Below are 23,790 nucleotides of genomic sequence, written 5' to 3'. Positions count from 1 at the left end.
CTGCATGTCAGGTAAAGGCACTGGGGAGATGGCTGTCATTACATCTTCAACAAATGCCCAAGTTTACATTGATATTTTGGACAGTTTTCTTATCCCATCAATTGAAAGGATGTTTGGGGATGATGACATCATTTTTCAAGATGATAATGCATCCTGCCATAGAGCAAAAACTGTGAAAACATTCCTTGAGAGAAGGCCTGACAGGAAGTGGGAGGAGGCCTGACAGGAAGTGGTGGAGGCGGAGCCTGCCGTGTGCTGCAAGAGTTGTGCTGTGTGTGGAGAGAGCTCCTGGGAAGGGAGGAGAGCCAGGCGGAGGTGACCGAGCGGACCGGGAGGACCAGTAGGAGGCGACCGGAGGGACGAGCGCAAGAGAGCGCTGTGGCAGCGTGCAGTGCCGGCCAGCAGAGGGTGCCAGGTGGTGGTGACCAGGAGGTGATCAGGAGGACCGGTAAGAGGCGACCGGAGGGACAAGCGCGCTGTGATAGCGTGCAGCGTCCCTAGAGGAGGTGAGTGAGGGGCAGGAGGCCGCGATAAGCGGCTCTACTGAACCCAAGTCTGTACTGTACTGTATTGTATTTGTATCTGTATTGTAATTGTATTGTATTCCCTAGTCCATATTTAATTGATTACCCCCCCGTCCATATTTAATTGATCACCCCCGTCCATATTTAAATTGATTCCCCTGAACACCCCCGTCCATATTTAACTGATCCCTCTGACCACATTAAATTGACCCCCCGTCCTCATTTAATTGATCCCCGACCACCCCCCGTCCATATTAAAGTGATCCCCCTGACCACATTTAAATGATTGACCCCCCAGCCCATAATTGATTGATCCCCCTTGTCCTATTTAATAGATTCCCCTTGTCCACTTTTACTCATCCCCAGTCCCTATCTATTTGCCTTATCCCCCACCATATTTAATTGATTCCCCAGACCACAATTAATTTCCCCAGTCCATATTTATTGATATTATTGATACTTATTGATCCCCAGTCCTTAGTTAATTGACCCACCGTCCATACCTATTTATTTGCTTTACCCCCCATCCTATTTAATTAAACCCCCTGTCCATAATTAATTGATTGATTCCTTAGTCCACAATTAATTATTTCCCCAGTCCATACTTAATGATCCCAGTCCATAGTTAATTGACACACCGTCCACACTTAATTAATCCACCTGACCCACTCAGCTGATCCCCCGTCCATACTTAATTGATACTTAATTGATTCCCCGTCCATACTTAACTGATCCCGCGCCGATATGTAATCGATACACTTGCACATCCCTAATTGATCCCCGTCCATACACCTATATATAAATAATTGTGTTTTGTACTTGTACATATATACTGACTGTATCCCCATATTTAGAATGACGTCCATGTTGGCCGGAGCCGTGCAGTGTACATCTTGCGCAATGTATGCATTCCCTGAGCTACCGCTCAGGGATCCATACTGCTGCGAGAGATGTGAGCATATCGTGCACTTGGAAGCCCAAATCCTGGATCTAAGTGCTCAGATAGCGGTACTGAGGAGCATCGACAACATGGAACGGAGTTTGCTGCTCACCGAGCAGACACTCAATGGGTCAACACTGGGGGTGGAGCTTAGTGGGGAAGCGCAGGCTGAACAGGCAGGGAGCTGGGTAACAGTTAGAAGGGATAGAGGGAAGAAGTATAGGAAGGCTGGTTCAGAACCGGCATTATTGGAGCACGACAGATCCTCTGACCGCCGGGGGAGTGTATGCTCCAGTAATGAGGGGGAGGGGGGAAGTGTAGGGCAGGCTAGACAGGTCCTGGTAGTGGGTGACTCTATTATTAGGGGGACAGACAGGGCAATCTGTCACAAAGACCGGGATCGCCGAACGGTGTGCTGCCTCCCTGGCGCTCGAGTCCGGCACATCGCGGATCGGGTTGACAGGTTACTGGGTGGGGCTGGCGAAGACCCAGCGGTCATGGTCCACATTGGCACCAATGACAAAGTGAGTATTAGATGGAGGGTCCTTAAAAATGATTTCAGGGATCTAGGTAGGAAGCTTAGGGCAAGGACCTCCAAGGTAGTTTTCTCAGAAATACTACCAATCCCGCGAGCCACACAGGAGCGCCAACGGGAGGTTAGGGAGGTGAATAAGTGGCTAAAGAGTTGGTGCAAGGCAGAAGGGTTTGGGTTCATGGAGAACTGGGCCGACTTCGCTGTCGGCTACAGGCTCTACCGTAGGGACGGGCTGCACCTCAATGGGGAGGGTGCAGCGGTGCTGGGGAAGAAGATGGCTAATAGGTTGGAGGAGTTTTTAAACTAGAGACGGGGGGGGGGGAAACCAAGGAAATAGGTGGGATGTGAGGCAAGCAAGGGGGAAGGGGAGAAGTGAATATAATGAGGGTGGAGAGGGGGGTGGGGATAGTACAGTTAGATCGTTAGAGAAGAATAGGATGCTAAATAAGCCCAAAGTTTTATCTTGCATGCTGACCAACGCAAGAAGCCTGACCAATAAGGCGGATGAGCTGCAGGCGCTTATATCGGAGGAGAGGTATGACATCGTAGGTATAACAGAGACTTGGCTAGACGATAGCTACGACTGGGCGGTAAATTTAACAGATTATAGTTTATTTAGAAGGGACCGGAAACAGGGGAAAGGCGGAGGAGTCTGCTTATATGTAAAGTCATGTCTAAAGCCCAGACTAAGGGAAGATATAGGAGAGGGAGAAGAGGGGGTCGAGTCCATGTGGGTAGAGATAGAGGGAACTAAAAATAATAATAAAATATTACTGGGGGTCTGCTATAAGCCACCCAATATAACAGAGGAGAATGAGAATCTGCTATTAGGACAAATAGACAAAGTAGCAAAACATAATGAAGTGATTGTTATGGGGGACTTCAACTACCCAGATATTGACTGGGAAACAGAAACCTGTAGATCGCAGAAAGGAAAAAGGTTCTTGACAAATATTAAGGATAATTATCTCTCCCAACTAGTGCAGGAACCAACGAGAGGGAAGGCCGTGTTGGACTTAATATTGACTAATAGGCCTGATAGAATAACTGAGGTACAGATAGGGGGGCACCTAGGTAATAGTGATCATAATATTATCGACTTCAAAATGCCCTTCAGTAGGGTTATCAATAAGGGAACAACTAAAACATTAAACTTTAGGAGGGCGAAGTTTGATCAGCTGATAGAAAACCTTCAACTTATAGACTGGGACAAAGTTCTTAATCAATGGAATACGAATAGTAAATGGGAAACCTTCAAAAGAATTCTGAATACTCAGTGCGAGAGGTATATACCGTATGGGAATAAAAGGGCCAGAAATAAGAGGAAACCAATATGGTTGAACAAGAACGTAAAAGGGACGTTAAATAGCAAAAAAGAGGCATTCAAGAGATTAAAACAGGAAAACAGTAAGGAGGCACTAAAGTGTTACAAGGAAAAAACGAGAACCTGCAAAAAACAAATAAAAATAGCAAAGGAGGAAACAGAGAGACGTATTGCTAGGGAAAGTAGATCAAATCCCAAACTGTTCTTTACGTATATAAATAGTAAAAGGATTAAATCGGATAATATTGGACCGATAAAAAGTGATGAAGGCAAAATCATAGAGAAAGATGAGGATAAAGCTAATCTATTAAATACATTTTTTTCGTCAACTTTCACAAAGGAAAAAGAACTAACAGGCGAAATGAGAAGTGACAAACTTAATCCTCCACTAAGTATGACAAATCTAACCCAAGCTGGGGTACAGAAACGCCTCAGTAACATTAAAATAAATCACCAGGACCTGATGGCATACACCCACGGGTACTAAGGGAACTAAGTCATGTGATAGACAGACCGTTATATCTTATATTTAAGGACTCTGTTGAGACTGGGTCTGTACCACTTGATTGGCGACAGGCGAATGTAGTGCCAATATTCAAAAAGGGAGCGAAAAGTGATGCCGGAAACTATCGGCCGGTGAGTCTGACGTCCGTTGTGGGCAAAATTTTTGAGGCAATTACGGAGCATCTTGATGCTAATAATCTATTAACCCCGAACCAACATGGATTCATGAGGAATCGCTCCTGCCAAACAAACCTGATTGACTTCTACGAGGAGGTTAGCTCTCGAGTAGATCAGGGGGAACCAGTGGATGTCGTGTATCTCGACTTCTCAAAAGCGTTCGATAGCGTGCCACATAATAGGTTGGTATACAAAATGAGAATGATGGGGCTGGGGGGAAATGTCTGCAAGTGGGTAGCTAACTGGCTAAAGGATAGAAGACAGAGGGTGGTTATAAATGGAATATACTCAGATTGGGTAAGCGTCACTAGTGGGGTACCACAGGGGTCTGTACTAGGCCCAATGTTATTTAATATCTTTATTAACGACATAGTCAACGGGATAAATAGTAAAATATCAATATTTGCAGATGACACAAAGTTATGTAAAACAATTAATACAAAGGAGGACAGTGCAGACCTACAGAGGGATTTGGATAAGCTGGGTAGGTGGAGCATTAAATGGCAAATGAGGTTTAACGAGGAGAAATGTAAGGTCATACATATGGGAAGGAAAAATGGAAGTCACCAGTACTCACTGAATGGGAAATCATTGGGGAATTCAGAGATGGAGAAGGACTTGGGCATCTTGATTGATAGCAAACTAAATTGGAGTGCCCAAAGTCAGGCGGCTGCTGTGAGGGCAAACAGGGTAATGGGATGTATCAGAAGAGGTATAGCTGCAAAGGAGGAGAACATTGTTCTTCCACTGTACAAAGCACTGGTCAGACCACACTTGGAATACTGTGCTCAGTTATGGGCCCCAATATATAGAAAGGATAGAAATGAGCTTGAAAAGGTACAAAGGAGGGCAACAAAATTAATAAAGGGAATGGAGGGACTGCAATACCCAGAGAGGTTGGCAAAACTAGGACTATTCAGCCTGGAAAAGAGAAGGTTGAGGGGGGACATAATAAATGTGTACAAATATGTTAGGGGACAGTATAGAGATCTTGCCCGGGATTTGTTCAAAAGGAGGAATATTATGGTAACAAGAGGGCACTCACTAAGACTAGAAGAGAAAAGGTTTCAGCACCAGCATAGGAAGGGGTTCTTTACAGTAAGAGCAGTGAGAATATGGAATTCACTGAGTGAGGAGACGGTAATGTCGGATTCACTACACCAGTTCAAGCAGGGACTGGATGCATTTCTAGATACCAGGCAGATTTCAGCATATACTTAAAAATAAAATAGTAGGTTGATACAGGGATTTATTCTGACTGCTGGTTTCAGAGTCGGGAGGGAATTTTTCCTCAGGTGAAGATTGGCTAAATCATTTGGGGTTTTTGCCTCCTCTGGATCAACTTTAGCAATTACAGAACTAACAGGTCGAACTTGATGGACGCAAGTCTTTATTCGGCTTTACTAACTATGTAACACATGAGGTCAATGTCATGGGCTGCAAATAGTCCGGATCTCAATCCAATTGAAAATCTTTGGTGGAAGTTGAAGAAAATGGTCCATGGCAAGGCTCCAACCTGCAAAGCTGATCTGGCAACAGCAATCAGAGAAAGTTGGAGCCAGATTGATGAAGAGTACTGTTTGTCACTCGTTAAGTCCTCAGAGACTGCAAGCTGTTATTAAAGCCAGAGGTGGTGCAACAAAATACTAGTGATGTATTGGAGTGTTCTTTTGTGTGTTTGTTTTTCATGATTCCATAATTTTTTCCTCAGAATTGAGTGATTCCATAATTTTTCCCTCTGCTTGGTCTGAAAAAAATTACCCTTACTGAGTATCACATTTTTTATCTTGATTTCTTTTAGTGTTTCTTAAAGCCCTAAAGTTGCCATTGGAAATGACTTTAGTTTTGTGTCATGTCTGTGATCTGCTTTTTTTCAACATTAAACAACTGAATGAACATCCTCCGAGCCCGGCGACTGCATAATTTTTGCCAGGGGTTGTAAATGGTTCGGTTTCATGTTCGGTCGCAGAGCATTGGTAAAAACCACAGAGCACTGGTAAACGCCGGTTTCTGGGATTTCTGAGATTTCTGGGATCTGAGGTTTGTTGGGTATTTGAGATTCCTGGGATTTCTGAAGTTTTGGGGTTTCTGGGGATGTGCAGTTTCTTTTGATGGTGCAAGTGGAGACACGATGGTCACTGTGTGCTTTCGTCCATTGACCCGGCTGTCTTTAGAAAGATCGCAAAGACCAGAGCTTTGTATGTGTATCACCTCCATATCTTAACACCATGTTCACCTGTGGAGTCAGGTTTCTCCATCATGGATCCCTGAATCTGCCCTGTGCCCATTATCTGTGGCTTCCATCGGAGGCGGCGGACTCTGCTATTGGGGGAGATATAGATTCATCCCTATAAGCAGAGGATTCACCCTGATGAAGGACACATGGCTGAAAGGCGCGGGGTCCAGCGTCCAATCACCGCTCTGCTCTGGGGTTCAAATGTTTCACATAAAGGACCAGATTTAACCCCTTTGGACGGGGCTGAACATATTTCCAGCTCTAGGATTTGGAGGGGCTGGAGCAGAAGCTATTGCTCATAGGTGAGGAGTATGGGGGGTCACATACTTGATATCGGTGCAGTGTATGGGGGTCACATACTTGATATCGGTGCAGTGTATGGGGGTCACATACTTGATATCGGTGCAGTGTATGGGGGTCACATGCTTGATATTGGCACAGTGTATGGGGGGTCACATGCTTGATATCGGTGCAGTGTATGGGGGGTCACATACTTGATATCGGTGCAGTGTATGGGGGGGTCACATGCTTGATATCGGTGCAGTGTATGGGGGTCACATGCTTGATATCGGTGCAGTGTATGGGGGGTCACACACTTGATATCGGTGCAGTGTATGGGGGGTCACATGCTTGATATCGGTGCAGTGTATGGGGGTCACATACTTGATATCGGCGCAGTGTATGGGGGTCACATGCTTGATATCGGCGCAGTGTATGGGGGGTCACACGCTTGATATCGGTGCAGTGTATGGGGGTCACATGCTTGATATCGGCGCAGTGTATGGGGGTCACATACATGATATCGGTGCAGTGTATGGGGGGTCACACACTTGATATCGGTGCAGTGTATGGGGGGTCACATGCTTGATATCGGTGCAGTGTATGGGGGGTCACATACATGATATCGATGCAGTGTATGGGGGTCACATGCTTGATATTGGCACAGTGTATGGGGGGGTCACATACATGATATCGGTGCAGTGTATGGGTGGGGGGTCACATACTTTATCGGTGCAGTGTATGGGGGGGTCACATGCTTCATATCGGTGCAGTGTATGGGGGGGTCACACACTTGATATCGGCGCAGTGTATGGGGGGGCCACATACTTGATATCGGCGCAGTGTATGGGGGGGTCACATACTTGATATCGGCGCAGTGTATGGGGGGGCCACATACTTGATATCGGTGCAGTGTATGGGGGGGTCACACACTTGATATCGGCGCAGTGTATGGGGGGGCCACATACTTGATATCGGCGCAGTGTATGGGGGGGTCACACACTTGATATCGGCGCAGTGTATGGGGGGGCCACATACTTGATATTGGCACAGTGTATGGGGGGGCCACATACTTGATATCGGCGCAGTGTATGGGGGTCACACACTTGATATCGGTGCAGTGTATGGGGGGTCACATGCTTGATATCGGTGCAGTGTATGGGGGTCACACACTTGATATCGGTGCAGTATATGGGGGGGTCACATACTTGATATCGGTGCAGTGTATGGGGGTCACATACTTGATATCGGTGCAGTATATGGGGGGGGGGTCACATACTTGATATCGGTGCAGTGTATGGGGGGTCACATGCTTGATATCGGTGCAGTGTATGGGGGTCACACACTTGATATCGGTGCAGTATATGGGGGGGTCACATACTTGATATCGGTGCAGTGTATGGGGGTCACATACTTGATATCGGTGCAGTGTATGGGGGTCACATACTTGATATCGGTGCAGTATATGGGGGGGTCACATACTTGATATCGGTGCAGTGTATGGGGGTCACATACTTGATATCGGTGCAGTATATGGGGGGGTCACATACTTGATATGGATGTGTAGAGGGCGAACGCCCGCAGGCTGGTCATCTCCTTCTGCCGCGTCTCCTCCACGCTGCGGTGGAATATCTGCTCCCATGAATACAGCTTCAGCAGTTTGATCCCGCGCAGCATCTCGTTCGTTTTCTTCAGACGCTCGTTGGAATATTCCTGGAACACGAAGACAAATCGTTATAATCGGTACTAATCCATTATAACCCGGGGCGCAGTATTACATGGAGTGCAGGATCTCGCACGTGTGATCTCAGGATCTATCAGCACAGCATAATGGTGAAATAACAAGCGGGAGCCCTGAACTAAAGTAACAACCTGGGAAATCACAACAGTCCCTGCCCACATGAGCTGACACTCTAATCTCTCGCACATAAGAAATAATGAAGTCTCCACGACACATAATACACATCACATGAGCAACTCATCCTCCCAAACTCCTTCTCATTAGAACTCCTCTCCCTCCATTAGCCATGCAGCAAATGCTAGCTCTGACAAGGATTAGTATCAGAGCCCAGATTATAAAGGGAAAGGGAGTGGCTAACCAAGCTCAGCTGTGGGCACAGGGAAATCCAACATGGCCGCTTAACCCCTGTTTTGCTGGAAGAAATAAATACATTTAAAATGAAGGAGAAGTGCTTCTTCTCGGAGTTGGAGCAGGAGCCCTCCGGTGCATAGGTTTCCTGGCTCCAATCTGTTGCAGTAACCCCGTGACACATACACCATGCTCCAAATTATTGTACAATTTGGATGGTAGTGCCATAAAGGTGTCATTTTCTATTTTCCCATAACCTCATAGACGTTTGTGCCTCGGGGTCTTTGGATCACTGACAACAATGTCCGACCCCTGTGATAATAAGTTGCCAGGTGAGTCCAATTTCAGAAAAACTCCTTAAGAAGGACGTTCCACATTATTAAGCAGCCGCAGATGTAGAGCAATATGGGAAAGAAAAAAAATCTCTGCTGCCAAAAAGTGTCACATAGTGCAATGCCTCGGACAAGGTATGAAAATATTAAATATTTCACGGAAACTTAAGCATGATCATCATACTGTGAAGAGATTTGAGGCTGATGCAGAGCACAGACGGGTTTGTACAGATAAATGCAGAATGAGGAAGATTTCCTGCAGATAAAGACATAATGCGTAAGTTTCCTGCAGATAAAGGCATGAGTAAAGTTCCTGTAGATGAAGGCATAATAAGGAAGGTTCTTGAAGATAATGGCATAATGAGGAAGGTTTCTGCTAGAAAAAAAATTTCTGATTAAGAAAGCAGCTGGTAAAATCCCATTACAAAGCAGCAAACAGATATGTGAAGCTGCTGGAGGCTCTGGAGTCCATGAACCTCAAGGTGTAGGATCCTCCAGAGGCCGCAGTTGTGCATAAAACTACTACTTGGCCGCCCCTAAACAGAGCTCACCCGCTCAGATGGCAGCAGTGGCACCGACATACATGAAAACTCATCGTAAACCAGCCATGTTTACTGATGATGCTGTGCAACACTGGATGGTGCAGATGGATGGAGTAGTGGATGGTTGCTGGAGGGCCATCATGTCCTAACAAGGCTGTGACATTAGCAAGAAGATGGCGGAGTCATGTTCTGGCCGGAATCAGGGGGAGAGCTGGTAGCTTCTCTAGGGTCCCTGAAGGTGTGAAAATGACCTCGTCAAAGGATATAGAGTTTCTGACTGATCACTTTCTTCCATGGTACAAAAAGAAGAACAGCGCCGTCCGCAGAAAAATCACATTCATGCTGACAATGTCCCATCTCAGTGCTGACAGTGCCCCATCTCAGTGCCGACAGTGCCCCATCTCAGTGCCGACAGTGCCCCATCTCAGTGCCGACAGTGCCCCATCTCAGTGCCGACAGTGCCCCATCTCAGTGCCGACAGTGCCCCATCTCAGTGCTGAAAATGCCCCATCTCAGTGCTGACAGTGCCCCATGTGTGCTGACAATGCCCCATCTCAGTGCTGACAGTGCCCCATCTCAGTGCTGACAGTGCCCCATCTCAGTGCTGACAGTGCCCCATCTCAGTGCTGACAGTGCCCCATCTCAGTGCTGACAATCTCCCATCTCAGTGCTGACAATCTCCCATCTCAGTGCTGACAATCTCCCATCTCAGTGCTGACAGTGCCCCATCTCAGTGCTGACAGTGTCCCATCTCAGTGCTGACAGTGCCCCATCTCAGTGCTGACAGTGCCCCATCTCAGTGCTGACAGTGCCCCATCTCAGTGCTGACAGTGCCCCATCTCAGTGCTGACAGTGCCCCATCTCAGTGCTGACAGTGCCCCATCTCAGTGCTGACAGTGCCCCATCTCAGTGCTGACAGTGTCCCATCTCAGTGCTGACAGTGTCCCATCTCAGTGCTGACAGTGTCCCATCTCAGTGCTGACAGTGTCCCATCTCAGTGCTGACAGTGCCCCATCTCAGTGCTGACAGTGCCCCATCTCAGTGCTGACAGTGCCCCATCTCAGTGCTGACAGTGCCCCATCTCAGTGCTGACAGTGCCCCATCTCAGTGCTGACAGTGCCCCATCTCAGTGCTGACAGTGCCCCATCTCAGTGCTGACAGTGCCCCATCTCAGTGCTGACAGTGCCCCATCTCAGTGCTGACAGTGCCCCATCTCAGTGCTGACAGTGTCCCATCTCAGTGCTGACAGTGCCCCATCTCAGTGCTGACAGTGCCCCATCTCAGTGCTGACAGTGCCCCATCTCAGTGCTGACAGTGCCCCATCTCAGTGCTGACAGTGCCCCATCTCAGTGCTGACAGTGCCCCATCTCAGTGCTGACAGTGCCCCATCTCAGTGCTGACAGTGCCCCATCTCAGTGCTGACAATCTCCCATCTCAGTGCTGACAATCTCCCATCTCAGTGCTGACAATCTCCCATCTCAGTGCTGACAGTGCCCCATCTCAGTGCTGACAATGCCCCATCTTAGTGCTGACAATGCCCCATCTCAGTGCTGACAGTGTCCCATCTCAGTGCTGACAGTGTCCCATCTCAGTGCTGACAATGTCCCATCTCAGTGCTGACAATGTCCCATCTCAGTGCTGACAGTGCCCCATCTCAGTGCTGACAGTGCCCCATCTCAGTGCTGACAATGCCCCATCTCAGTGCTGACAGTGCCCCATCTCAGTGCTGACAGTGCCCCATCTCAGTGCTGACAGTGCCCCATCTCAGTGCTGACAATGTCCCATCTCAGTGCTGACAGTGCCCCATCTCAGTGCTGACAGTGCCCCATCTCAGTGCTGAAAGTGCCCCATCTCAGTGCTGACAGTGTCCCATCTCAGTGCTGACAGTGCCCCATCTCAGTGCTGACAGTGCCCCATCTCAGTGCTGACAGTGCCCCATCTCAGTGCTGACAGTGCCCCATCTCAGTGCTGACAGTGCCCCATCTCAGTGCTGACAGTGCCCCATCTCAGTGCTGACAATGTCCCATCTTAGTGCTGACAGTGCCCCATCTCAGTGCTGACAGTGTCCCATCTCAGTGCTGACAGTGCCCCATCTCAGTGCTGACAGTGCCCCATCTCAGTGCTGACAATGTCCCATCTCAGTGCTGACAGTGCCCCATCTCAGTGCTGACAGTGTCCCATCTCAGTGCTGACAGTGCCCCATCTCAGTGCTGACAGTGCCCCATCTCAGTGCTGACAGTGCCCCATCTCAGTGCTGACAGTGTCTCATCTCAGTGCTGACAGTGCCCCATCTCAGTGCTGACAATGTCCCATCTCAGTGCTGACAGTGCCCCATCTCAGTGCTGACAATGTCCCATCTCAGTGCTGACAGTGCCCCATCTCAGTGCTGACAGTGCCCCATCTCAGTGCTGACAGTGCCCCATCTCAGTGCTGACAATGTCCCATCTCAGTGCTGACAATGCCCCATCTCAGTGCTGACAGTACCCCATCTCATGCAGCAAAGAAACCTCCAAGTCATCGGCTGCTATGGGCGTAAACATAGAGTAACTCATTTGCGGTCACCACCCTCCCCTGACCACAACCCTATTGAGAACCTTTGGAGTGTCCTCAGCAGATCTATGAGGGTGGGAGGCCGATCACATCAGATCAGCAGCTCTGGGAGATTCTGACATCTGCAAAGAAATTCAAGCAGAAACTCTCCAGAAACTCCCAAGATCAATGGAGAATTGTGGAGGAGACGTCCCAGAAGCTCCGATGTTACCTGGACCGCGGCCTGTGAGGAGGCTTCTGGTGGAAAAGCTTCTGATCTCTGTAAATGCTGCAGATCCCACAGATCACCGTCCTCAGATCTTTACAACCTGGAAGATGTCTGGACTCTCGTTCTGCAGAAGAATTTGCTGCATTTTCAGTTTTTTTAGTTTTGAAATAATTCCTGTTCTCATTGGGAGATTTGTCCAATAAATGATTTATCGTCTAACGTTCGATGATTCCAGGAGAATCAGAGGAAAATGGCGTCTGTGGAATAATTCAGAAGGCGGTGTATATACTGATCTCAAATATATAGAATAGCATTCAAATTTTGGACACCCCTGTCCATGCAATGGTTTTCCTTGTTTTTATTGGGATGTGCACATTGTAGATTCAGAGTGAAGGCAACAAAACCAGGAAAGATTATAGAAACAAGGAGTAAACCAGAATATGTCCCACCACAGATTCCTCCTGGTACCCCGTTACTCTTATGACCGCTTTACACCCCACGTCATTCGTGATCAGGTCGTCGCCCGGAATGGCTCCAGTGATCAGGTCGTCGCCCGGAATGGCTCCAGTAATCAGGTCGTCGCCCGGAATGGCTCCAGTAATCAGGTCGTCGCCCGGAATGGCTCCAGTAATCAGGTCGTCGCCCGGAATGGCTCCAGTAATCAGGTCGTCGCCCGGAATGGCTCCAGTGATCAGGTCGTCGCCCGGAATGGCTCCAGTGATCAGGTCGTCGCCCGGAATGGCTCCAGTGATCAGGTCGTCGCCCGGAATGGCTCCAGTGATCAGGTCGTCGCCCGGAATGGCTCCAGTGATCAGGTCGTCGCCCGGAATGGCTCCAGTGATCAGGTCGTCGCCCGGAATGGCTCCAGTGATCAGGTCGTCGCCCGGAATGGCTCCAGTGATCAGGTCGTCGCCCGGAATGGCTCCAGTGATCAGGTCGTCGCCCGGAATGGCTCCAGTGATCAGGTCGTCGCCCGGAATGGCTCCAGTGATCAGGTCGTCGCCCGGAATGGCTCCAGTGATCAGGTCGTCGCCCGGAATGGCTCCAGTGATCAGGTCGTCGCCCGGAATGGCTCCAGTGATCAGGTCGTCGCCCGGAATGGCTCCAGTGATCAGGTCGTCGCCCGGAATGGCTCCAGTGATCAGGTCGTCGCCCGGAATGGCTCCAGTGATCAGGTCGTCGCCCGGAATGGCTCCAGTGATCAGGTCGTCGCCCGGAATGGCTCCAGTGATCAGGTCGTCGCCCGGAATGGCTCCAGTGATCAGGTCGTCGCCCGGAATGGCTCCAGTGATCAGGTCGTCGCCCGGAATGGCTCCAGTGATCAGGTCGTCGCCCGGAATGGCTCCAGTGATCAGGTCGTCGCCCGGAATGGCTCCAGTGATCAGGTCGTCGCCCGGAATGGCTCCAGTGATCAGGTCGTCGCCCGGAATGGCTCCAGTGATCAGGTCGTCGCCCGGAATGGCTCCAGTGATCAGGTCGTCGCCCGGAATGGCTCCAGTGATCAGGTCGTCGCCCGGAATGGCTCCAGTGATCAGGTCGTCGCCCGGAATGGCTCCAGTGATCAGGTCGTCGCCCGGAATGGCTCCAGTGATCAGGTCGTCGCCCGGAATGGCTCCAGTGATCAGGTCGTCGCCCGGAATGGCTCCAGTGATCAGGTCGTCGCCCGGAATGGCTCCAGTGATCAGGTCGTCGCCCGGAATGGCTCCAGTGATCAGGTCGTCGCCCGGAATGGCTCCAGTGATCAGGTCGTCGCCCGGAATGGCTCCAGTGATCAGGTCGTCGCCCGGAATGGCTCCAGTGATCAGGTCGTCGCCCGGAATGGCTCCAGTGATCAGGTCGTCGCCCGGAATGGCTCCAGTGATCAGGTCGTCGCCCGGAATGGCTCCAGTGATCAGGTCGTCGCCCTGAATGGCTCCAGTGATCAGGTCGTCGCCCGGAATGGCTCCAGTGATCAGGTCGTCGCCCGGAATGGCTCCAGTGATCAGGTCGTCGCCCGGAATGGCTCCAGTGATCAGGTCGTCGCCCGGAATGGCTCCAGTGATCAGGTCGTCGCCCGGAATGGCTCCAGTGATCAGGTCGTCGCCCGGAATGGCTCCAGTGATCAGGTCGTCGCCCGGAATGGCTCCAGTGATCAGGTCGTCGCCCGGAATGGCTCCAGTGATCAGGTCGTCGCCCGGAATGGCTCCAGTGATCAGGTCGTCGCCCGGAATGGCTCCAGTGATCAGGTCGTCGCCCGGAATGGCTCCAGTGATCAGGTCGTCGCCCGGAATGGCTCCAGTGATCAGGTCGTCGCCCGGAATGGCTCCAGTGATCAGGTCGTCGCCCGGAATGGCTCCAGTGATCAGGTCGTCGCCCGGAATGGCTCCAGTGATCAGGTCGTCGCCCGGAATGGCTCCAGTGATCAGGTCGTCGCCCGGAATGGCTCCAGTGATCAGGTCGTCGCCCGGAATGGCTCCAGTGATCAGGTCGTCGCCCGGAATGGCTCCAATGATCAGGTCGTCGCCCGGAATGGCTCCAGTGATCAGGTCGTCGCCCGGAATGGCTCCAGTGATCAGGTCGTCGCCCGGAATGGCTCCAGTGATCAGGTCGTCGCCCGGAATGGCTCCAGTGATCAGGTCGTCGCCCGGAATGGCTCCAGTGATCAGGTCGTCGCCCGGAATGGCTCCAGTGATCAGGTCGTCGCCCGGAATGGCTCCAATGATCAGGTCATTGCCCGGAATGGCTCCAATGATCAGGTCGTTGCCCGGAATGGCTCCAGTGATCAGGTCGTCGCCCGGAATGGCTCCAGTGATCAGGTCGTCGCCCGGAATGGCTCCAGTGATCAGGTCGTCACCCGGAATGGCTCCAGTGATCAGGTCGTCGCCCGGAATGGCTCCAGTGATCAGGTCGTCGCCCGGAATGGCTCCAGTGATCAGGTCGTCGCCCGGAATGGCTCCAATGATCAGGTCGTCGCCCGGAATGGCTCCAGTGATCAGGTCTCCTCATCAGGAGTTTATGTGTGGAATCACCGGCCCTCAGAAAGTGTTAGCGCCCATCAGGTGTGTTGCAGGGGCTGTGGTGGTGCAGAGCTCCATACTGGTCTGAGCCTATTCTACAACTGTTCTGCGCCAGAATATGGCAAGAAACACTCGAGTAGGAGAAACCACAGTCCATCATTACTGCAGGACATGAAGGTCAGTCATTCTGGAAAACTGCTAGAACCTTGAGAGTGTCCTCAACTACAGTCATGAACCCCATCAATTGCTATGATGAAACTGGCTCTCATGAGGATTACTCTCGGAAAGGTAGACCAAGAATGACCTCTGCTGCAGAGGATAAGTTTATACTAGTTGTTATTTCCAGCATTGGGAACATTGCAGACTGTTTTCTAATTAAAATCATGAAGAGAAATGTAGATAATTATTAACTACTTTACAGAAAATAACAAAAAATGAACATTGTTCTGTTCTAAAAAATAACAGTGTCTGCATTTGTCTTTACAAACTCACAATATGTTCTCTTTTTGTGAGGACTTATCATTCCTGTGAATCACTAACCTATTATTTAGTTGTTACCCACAGTTTTTTTAGAACTGCTCCACATCTATGTTGCATAGAGTCAACCAACTTCTGGCCCCTGTTATTCCAGCTCAGGATGATTTGACTACATCCCACAATTTTTTGGCATTTGTTGGCTTTGCCTCAGAAACGGCATTTTTGATGTCACCCCACCAGTGTTCTATCGGATTAAGGTCCGGGGATTGGGCTGGCCGCTCCATAACCTCAATTTTGTTGGACTGGAACCAAGATTTTGCAAGTTTACTGGTGTGTTTAGGGTCATTGTCTTGTTGAAACACCCATTTCAAGGGCATGTCCTCTTCAGTGTAAGGCAACATGACCTCTTCAAGTATTTTAATATCTGCAAACTGGTCCATGATCCCTGGTATGCGGTAAATAGGTCCGTAATCATAGTAAGAGAAACATGCCCAAATCATGATGCTGGCACCTGAGGCATATCTAGGAGGGGTGGGGGGGGGGCATGTTTGAGGATTCATTGTGGGGGGTGACTTATGGTATGGCTGGGGGTGATTTACTATGGGGGGTGATTTATGGTATGGCTGCAGGTGATTTACTATGGGGGGGGATTTATTGTATGGGTGGGGGAGATTTACTATGGGGGGGAGATTTATGGTATGGCTGGGGAAGATTTACTATGGGGGGTGATTTATGGTATGGCTGGGAGAGATTTACTATGGGGGGAGATTTATGGTATGGCTGGGGAAGATTTACTATGGGGGGGATTTATTGTATGGGTGGGGGAGATTTAGTGAGGGGAGAGGGGTGAGGGAGATTTTGGATGATTGGTGAGGACACAGAATGGGGAGGATGAGTGTGTATGCTATATTGGGTGCAAAGGAGGGGAATGTATGCGGACACAGTATGGGGAGCGAGGGTGATGGGATGTGTGCAGACACAGTATGGGGAGCGATGGTGATGGGATGTGTGCAGACACAGTATGGGGAGCGATGGTGATGGGATGTGTGCAGACACAGTATGGGGAGCGAGGGTGATGGGATGTGTGCAGACACAGTATGGGGAGCGAGGCTGATGGGATGTGTGCAGACACAGTATGGGGAGCAAGGGTGATGGGATGTGTGCAGACACAGTATGGGGAGCGAGGCTGATGGGATGTGTGCAGACACAGTATGGGGAGCGAGGGTGATGGGATGTGTCCAGACACAGTATGGGGAGCGAGGGTGATGGGATGTGTGCAAACACAGTTTGGGGAGTGAGGGTGATGGGATGTGTGCAGACACAGTATGGGGAGCAAGGGTGATAGGATGTGTGCAGACACAGTTTGGGGAGCGAGGGTGATGGGATGTGTGCAGACACAGTATGGGGAGCGAGGGTGATGGGATGTGTGCAGACACAGTATGGGGAGCGAGGGTGATGGGATGTGTGCAAACACAGTTTGGGGAGTGAGGGTGATGGGATGTGTGCAGACACAGTTTGGGGAGCAAGGGTGATAGGATGTGTGCAGACACAGTTTGGGGAGCGAGGGTGATGGGATGTGTGCAGACACAGTATGGGGAGCGAGGATGATGGGATGTGTGCAGACACAGTATGGGGTGCGAGGGTGATGGGATGTGTGCAAACACAGTATGGGGAGTGAGGGTGAAGGGATAAGTGCAGACACAGTATGGGGAACTGGGGGGGGGAGTGTGAGGGTAAATATATGTGGAGACAGTATGGTTAGCAGGGGGATGTGAGAGAAAACAGTATGAGGAGGGAGGGAGAAATAATGGGGGAATAAAATTGTGAGTGGGTACAGAATAGAGACTGAATAGTGTTGGGGTGTAGTGTGGGGGGACAGTGTAAGGGCACAACCAGGAAGGGACAGTAAGCCAAGGAGGGGGGAGTGTGGTGAGGGGTCACAGTATAGAGACTAAGCCCTATAGGGGGACTCAGTGTGAGAGGACAGTGTGAAGAGGGGGCCCAGTATGGTAAGGAGGGGGCAGTGTGGAGGGCATGTAACATAAGAGGGACAGTGTGGGGGTGACATTTTGTGCAGGGAATATAGTGAGGGGCAATTATTTATTCATTGGCTAATAACACTCCTATCTTTAAGGGCATCGTGTGGGGATGTGCTGCAGAAGACCGAAGAAGATGGAAGTCTGCAGAGACGAGCTGTAGATGAAAAAAGTCATCATGGAGCCTGGACAAGATGAAGAAGAAAATAAGGAGAACGACTCTAATTCTGATATTTTTATCTATGTTAGGAGCATTAAAGGGGTTGTCCACATTTGTGATGAGTCTGCAGTCAGTCTATGTGACTGCAGACTTCTGACTTCTCACAGTGCACACTGTGTCGGGGTAAAAGAGAATATATATATTTGTAACTTTTATACTTCTGTAACTTTTATACGCTTTTTTGCTAATGTACTAACCACCATTTTGTGTCATATAACAATAAGCTTTCCTTGCTACGTAGTGCTCAAATCGAAACTTAAACTAAGATATTTCTAGTGTTGCCAAGACTTATTTCAGAGAAACGAAACAAGATTATAAGCTGACGGCTGCAATATCTGCCCAGAGACTGAGATAAGGAGATGTGGACCAATCAGGAGTGGCCAGACACTGGACTTTCATGGCTTACCCCGCCCCGGACAACCTCTTTCCCCTCCCATTATGTAGTGTATTTAGATTTGTGCATGTAAAAAATAAAGGCAGAACATTGCTGAGGACGTTGTCTGTAGTAGCCTTCTGAGCATGCTCTGAGCTTGAACCAGCTTGTTGTCTGACTCATTCTTTGAATGGTTGACCCATGCTCATAGTTTGAATTTGGAGTGACTGGAGGATGAGTGGAATGTCATCACGACCCCCACAAATGGCGCCCAACGTGGGGCGTGGCTAGCGGTACGCCGCCCTCCCGGACCCATATTGCTGATTTCCCTGGTGGTGACCGCGGTGGCTGAATTTGAGGCCTGATCAACCTCCATCGAACACGGTAAGTTGAGATGTATTTTATATGTCTCACTTGCCTGTGTGTCAGCCGCAGCGGTTCCTGTTGGGTTGTCAGGTTGGATCTGGGTGGGTGACCGGTCGAGTGGTGAGACCTTGGGCGTCCCGCACCACGTCCTGAACCAGCAAGTGTTAAAACGAGTGACGTCGCATGCCTGCGCGTGCTCGTGTGCACACCACCTCCTCCTCCCCCGGTCACTGTACTTTTCTTAGATAGCTGCCTCCCGTAACTGATAGTCAAGGTTACAAAGCATTCCTGAATTGTAGTGTAAGGGAGAAAGAATCTGTGACGAATTGAGGTGTGCTCTTCGTCTAACACAGAGACTGCTGTAAAGTCAAGGTTAGGAAACAGTGTATTGAGGTGTCTCTACACTGTCGGGTGGTACCGTGGTAGGAAAGCAGATAGATTGAGGTGCCTCTCTATCTAAACAGTGTATCGAGGTGTCTCTACACTGTCGGGTGGTACCGTGGTAGGAAAGCAGATAGATTGAGGTGTCTCTCTATCTAAACAGTGTATCGAGGTGTCTCTACACTGTCGGGTGGTACCGTGGTAGGAAAGCAGATAGATTGAGGTGTCTCTCTATCTAAACAGTGTATCGAGGTGTCTCTACACTGTCGGGTGGTACCGTGGTAGGAAAGGAGATAGATTGAGGTGTCTCTCTATCTCATCAGTGTATCGAGGTGTCTCTACACTGACGGGTGGTGACCTGTAGTCAGGGTGCCGTGGTGAGTCGCACTGTAAAGTCGCCATTCAAGGCTAGGAAAGGAGTTAGATTGAGGTGTCTCTCTATCTCATCAGTGTATTGAGGTGTGCTCTACACTGAGGAATGGCGACCTGTGGACTGCACCAGTGATCTGAGTCGCGACAGATCATTGCATTCTATAAGAAAATGTTGAGTATATTCAAATTTGAAAGATCTCGTAAGTTGTGGAATGCTGCTGTGGGAGTTAAGCCAATTAGTGGAGTTACGGGAAGGCAAGAAGGCAAGAAGAATGTTAGGAATTTGTAGAATATGATAAGCTTATCCAGTACAGGCAGGCTTTAGTCTTCAGTTTAGAAAGAATGTGTTACACACAAGTTGGGAAAGTTGGGTGAGGATTTCTGCAAGCACATCTTAGAGTAGATGGTGCAGGGGGGAACAGAGAATGCCGAGCCTTTGCTCGGATACATGAAAGCTGCAGAATGTGATTTGTTATGTGACCCTAAATTGGCCGTAACCCCGTTGATGCCTGTCACTACACCGAGCCCTCAGCCACCACCCTATAATGGCGCCGACGCTAAATCATCGGAAGGATGGATGTGTCGTATGTGCTGACAGCAGAACCCGAAGTTCTGCTGTGTCTGTGGGGGGGGGGCCGCCCATGGCACGATGCCCAGCCTGCCCCCAAGAACAATCCCACCCCCACTCCCCCCTCCTCCCTCCAACGGCCATCTTACTACACCTTTTCCTGCTTCCAAGAACTATCCCATTTCCATTCCAACTCCTCCCTCCCACAGCCATCTTGCTACACCTCTTACTTGTTGTGGGAGGCCCGGAAAGCCCCAATCCAGCCTATATCCACTACTAGATCCGTCCGGTGCATATTACCAGCCACCAGCACAGGTGGAAAAGCCCGCAGTCCCAGAGCACCCATCTGAAACTAATGTGACACCCTCTGCTCCAGTCCACGATGCTGAGACGCTTCCCCTGTTTCCTATGGGAGTCACCCACAACCCTGGGGATATCCTCCTCAACTCCCCAGAATTTCAGGCCAGACTGCTCTCCCTCCGCCAACATACTGTTACTCAAGACGATACGGAGCCAGATGAGGGATGGGCTCAAGATACTCCAGCCCCCCCCCTCCTTTACCCCATACGTCTCCTATGGCATCCTCCACCCCATATCCATTACCCGTACTCCGGCCCTTGCTCCAAGCAACTGCTGAAAGAGCACCACCCCTCAGCCCCTCAGAAGTCTGGGACCCCTGCCGCTCCCGTAATCTAGTAGACCCATCAGGACGCCCTGTCACTCTGTCAATAGGCTATGGTGACATCCTTACACATCGGGTGGGGGCCATAGTCAACCCTGCAAACACCTGTATGAGCCATGTTGGAGGATTGGCTCGCAAAATTTCCCTTGCTGTTGGTTCTACTCTGGCTGCAGAATGCCAGGCTCACTTAGCCGAAAACGGAGAGCTTTCAAAAGGCCATGGTTTCCACAAAAGCAGGACCCCTTAGTACGTATGAATCCGGCCTAGAATACATGAAACAGTTAAAAGCCTGGGCTCAGAATCGTTTGTCAGATCAAGCTGGGTCTGTACAAGATGTTCAACAAGACCCTGTTAAATCTGTGGAAAGATATGCTGCAAAACTCAGCATGCATTTTGAGGATCTCGGATACAGTTTTCACGTCAAGACGCAGGCCGCTCTGTTGGTTCAGGCCCTAGTAGATGGCCTACAAGACGCTCTCAGAGATGAAGTCCTGAGAGTACGGCCCGAGATTCGTTCTTCTTCTTTCAACGACGCGGTGGATATCGTTAAAGCTTTCCAAAAATCAATGCTAAAAATGGAAAAGGATACTAAGCCAAAGAAGAAAGCCGCTCCTGCCATGGTATATCAAGCTCAAGAAAGCTACCCACCCCCTGGCAACCAACATGGAATCAAGTGGGTAATGGTTAAAGGCACAGGTGATGATACTCCTCCCACATATAGAAAACAAGACAGAAGAGATGACAAGGGATCATCTAGAAACAGAAGACAATCTCGTGATTCTGAAGGATGAATGTTATGTTGGGAGTGTGGTAGCCTTGACCACATCCTCAGAGACTGTCACTTTACAGGTGGACCATCAACCACTGGAGTTCCTGGTGGACACTGGGGCGGCCACATCTGTCATTTCCTCTGCACAGCTCCCTCCTTCTATATCCCTATCACCAGATACCCTCACCTGTGTTGGGGTGGAAGGCCAACATATTTCCTCTCCACTCACAGTCCCTGTGTCTGCAGGACCGTTCACCGGAGTGCTCACAAGATTCTTGGTCTCTGAAACTTGCCCTGTCAATCTGTTGGGAGCCGATCTCTTAGAGCGGATGAAGGCAACAATTACCTTCGGAAACCATGGTATGGAGCTTCTTTTGCGGGACCCTCATTCCGAACAAGGGACTGAAGACCGCTGTGTTCTTAAAGCCTTCCCTCTCATGATGATGACCATACAACCTCACTCTCTGTGGTCCAGTGGGCCAGAGGACGTCGGCCTCCTGCAGGTTCCCCCGGTCCGAGTACACCTAAAGCCTGGACACAGGTACCCACGGTTGCCACAATACCCCCTCAAGGCTGCACAAGAACAAAGCTTGAGTACCCAAGTCGCTTCCCTCCTGGAATCAGGAGTCCTTGTCAGATGTGTATCTCCATGCAATACACCCCTTTTTTTCTGTAAAAAAGAAAACCGCTCCGGGAGAGCCTCCAAGATACCGGTTGGTTCAGGATCTCAGAGCCGTCAATGCAGCTACCATTTTAGAAACTCCAGTGGTACCCAACCCAAACACCCTTTTGTCTCAGGTGCCTCCAACGGCCACCTTGTTTACGGTGTTAGATCTGGCCAACGCCTTCTTCAGTATACCCTTACATGAAGATTCGTGGTTTCTTTCTGCCTTCACCTTTCAAGGAGCACAGCTTATATGGACCAGGACTCCGCAAAGAGCCCAGAACTCTCCTAACCAATTCACTCATTCTATGAAGTCTATTCTGGAGCTATGGGTTCAAGAGAACCCTCAGGTCACCCTTCTACAGTATGTGGATGATCTTTTACTCTGTAGCACTGAAGAAAATTTGCCAGAGATGTCAGCATCCCTTCTCTGGTTTCTTCACTCAGCTAACTGTAAAGTCTCGAAAGGCAAAATCCAATGGTGTCTGCCCAAGGTCATTTTCCTCGGACATTGTATATCACAAGGTACTAGACATCTGACTGAAGAAAGAAAACAAGCCATCATGGATATCACTTTCCCAACCACCTATTCCGCTATGCAGACTTTCCTTGGCCTCATCACTTACTGCAGGCAATGGATCCCTGATGCCTCAAAGCTCATGCAACCTCTGTACGACTGTCTCAAGGATGAAGGCTCAGTTTGGCTTCATGCTGAAGATCCACGTGTTTCTCATCAACACAGACTATGTTTTGACCGTCTTAAACAGGCTGTTGTCTCTGCCCCGGCCTTGGGCTTACCAGACTATACTCAGCCATTTCACTTTTTTTGTCTCGAAATCGGAAGGTCATGCCTCTGGAGTTCTAGCACAACGCTATGATCATAAGTATCGGCCTTTGGGCTACTACTCAGCCCGCCTGGACCCTGTCGCCCGAACTGCCTCCACGTGCCTTAAGGCGGTCCACGCTGCTCACATCCTCTTTGACAAGTCAGCTGACCAGATGTCTGACTATCAATCCTGCCACTTTGCTTCCACCTTCTAGGGGGGAAGGTGAAGAGGGTGAAGATCCATTGGTGGAACCTCATGATTGTATAAAAATTTTGCAGGAAGAGACTTCTGCTCCAGAGAATATGGTGGCACATCCGCTCGCAGACCCTGCCTTGCACCTATGGACTGATGGATCCCGTTTCGCAGACCCTCAAGGGAGGTTCCACACGGGATATGCTGTCACAACAGACCTAACAGTCCTCAAGGCTGAAGCTCTACCACCATACATGTCTGCACAAGAAGCTGAACTTGTGGCTCTCACAGAGGCCTGCCACCTGGCAGCAGGAACAAAGGCGAATATGTATATACCGATTCCAGGTATGGACATGGAATTTGCAATGATTCTGGACTCTTGTGGAAGTCTAGAGGATTCATCACAGCTGCAGGTACACCAGTGAAACATGTCTCATGGATTAAGGCCCTAATGAAGGCCCTGGAACTACCCATTTAGGTTGCTGTTATGAAGGTCAAGGCTCATGGAAGACTAGAATCCAGAGAAGCCAGGGGCAATCACCTAGCTGACCAAGCAGCCAAGACTGCAGCAGTGGAGAATGTGTCATCAAAGTGGCAGGAAAAGGAAGAAGAGATGGGGGAGACCCT

General features: G+C 49.8%; 1 protein-coding gene across 1 annotated transcript in view; it reads right to left on the bottom strand.

The window, feature by feature from the left end:
* LOC141245238 (ATP-binding cassette sub-family C member 8-like) overlaps positions 1-23,790 on the bottom strand; it is a gene marked incomplete at its 3' end in the record, with an annotated part of 184,626 nt that overhangs the window by 69,483 nt on the left and 91,353 nt on the right. The window contains exon 10 of the mRNA XM_073669057.1: positions 8,070-8,232. Coding sequence (XP_073525158.1) covers positions 8,070-8,232 — 163 coding nt within the window. The remainder of the gene's footprint in view (positions 1-8,069; positions 8,233-23,790) is intronic.

This window comes from Phyllobates terribilis, unplaced genomic scaffold (assembly GCF_046119375.1).
Source record: "Phyllobates terribilis strain yellow unplaced genomic scaffold, ASM4611937v1 Scaffold_1816__1_contigs__length_206718, whole genome shotgun sequence".
Taxonomy (NCBI): domain Eukaryota; kingdom Metazoa; phylum Chordata; class Amphibia; order Anura; family Dendrobatidae; genus Phyllobates; species Phyllobates terribilis.
This window is presented reverse-complemented; position numbering and strand designations above follow the sequence as displayed.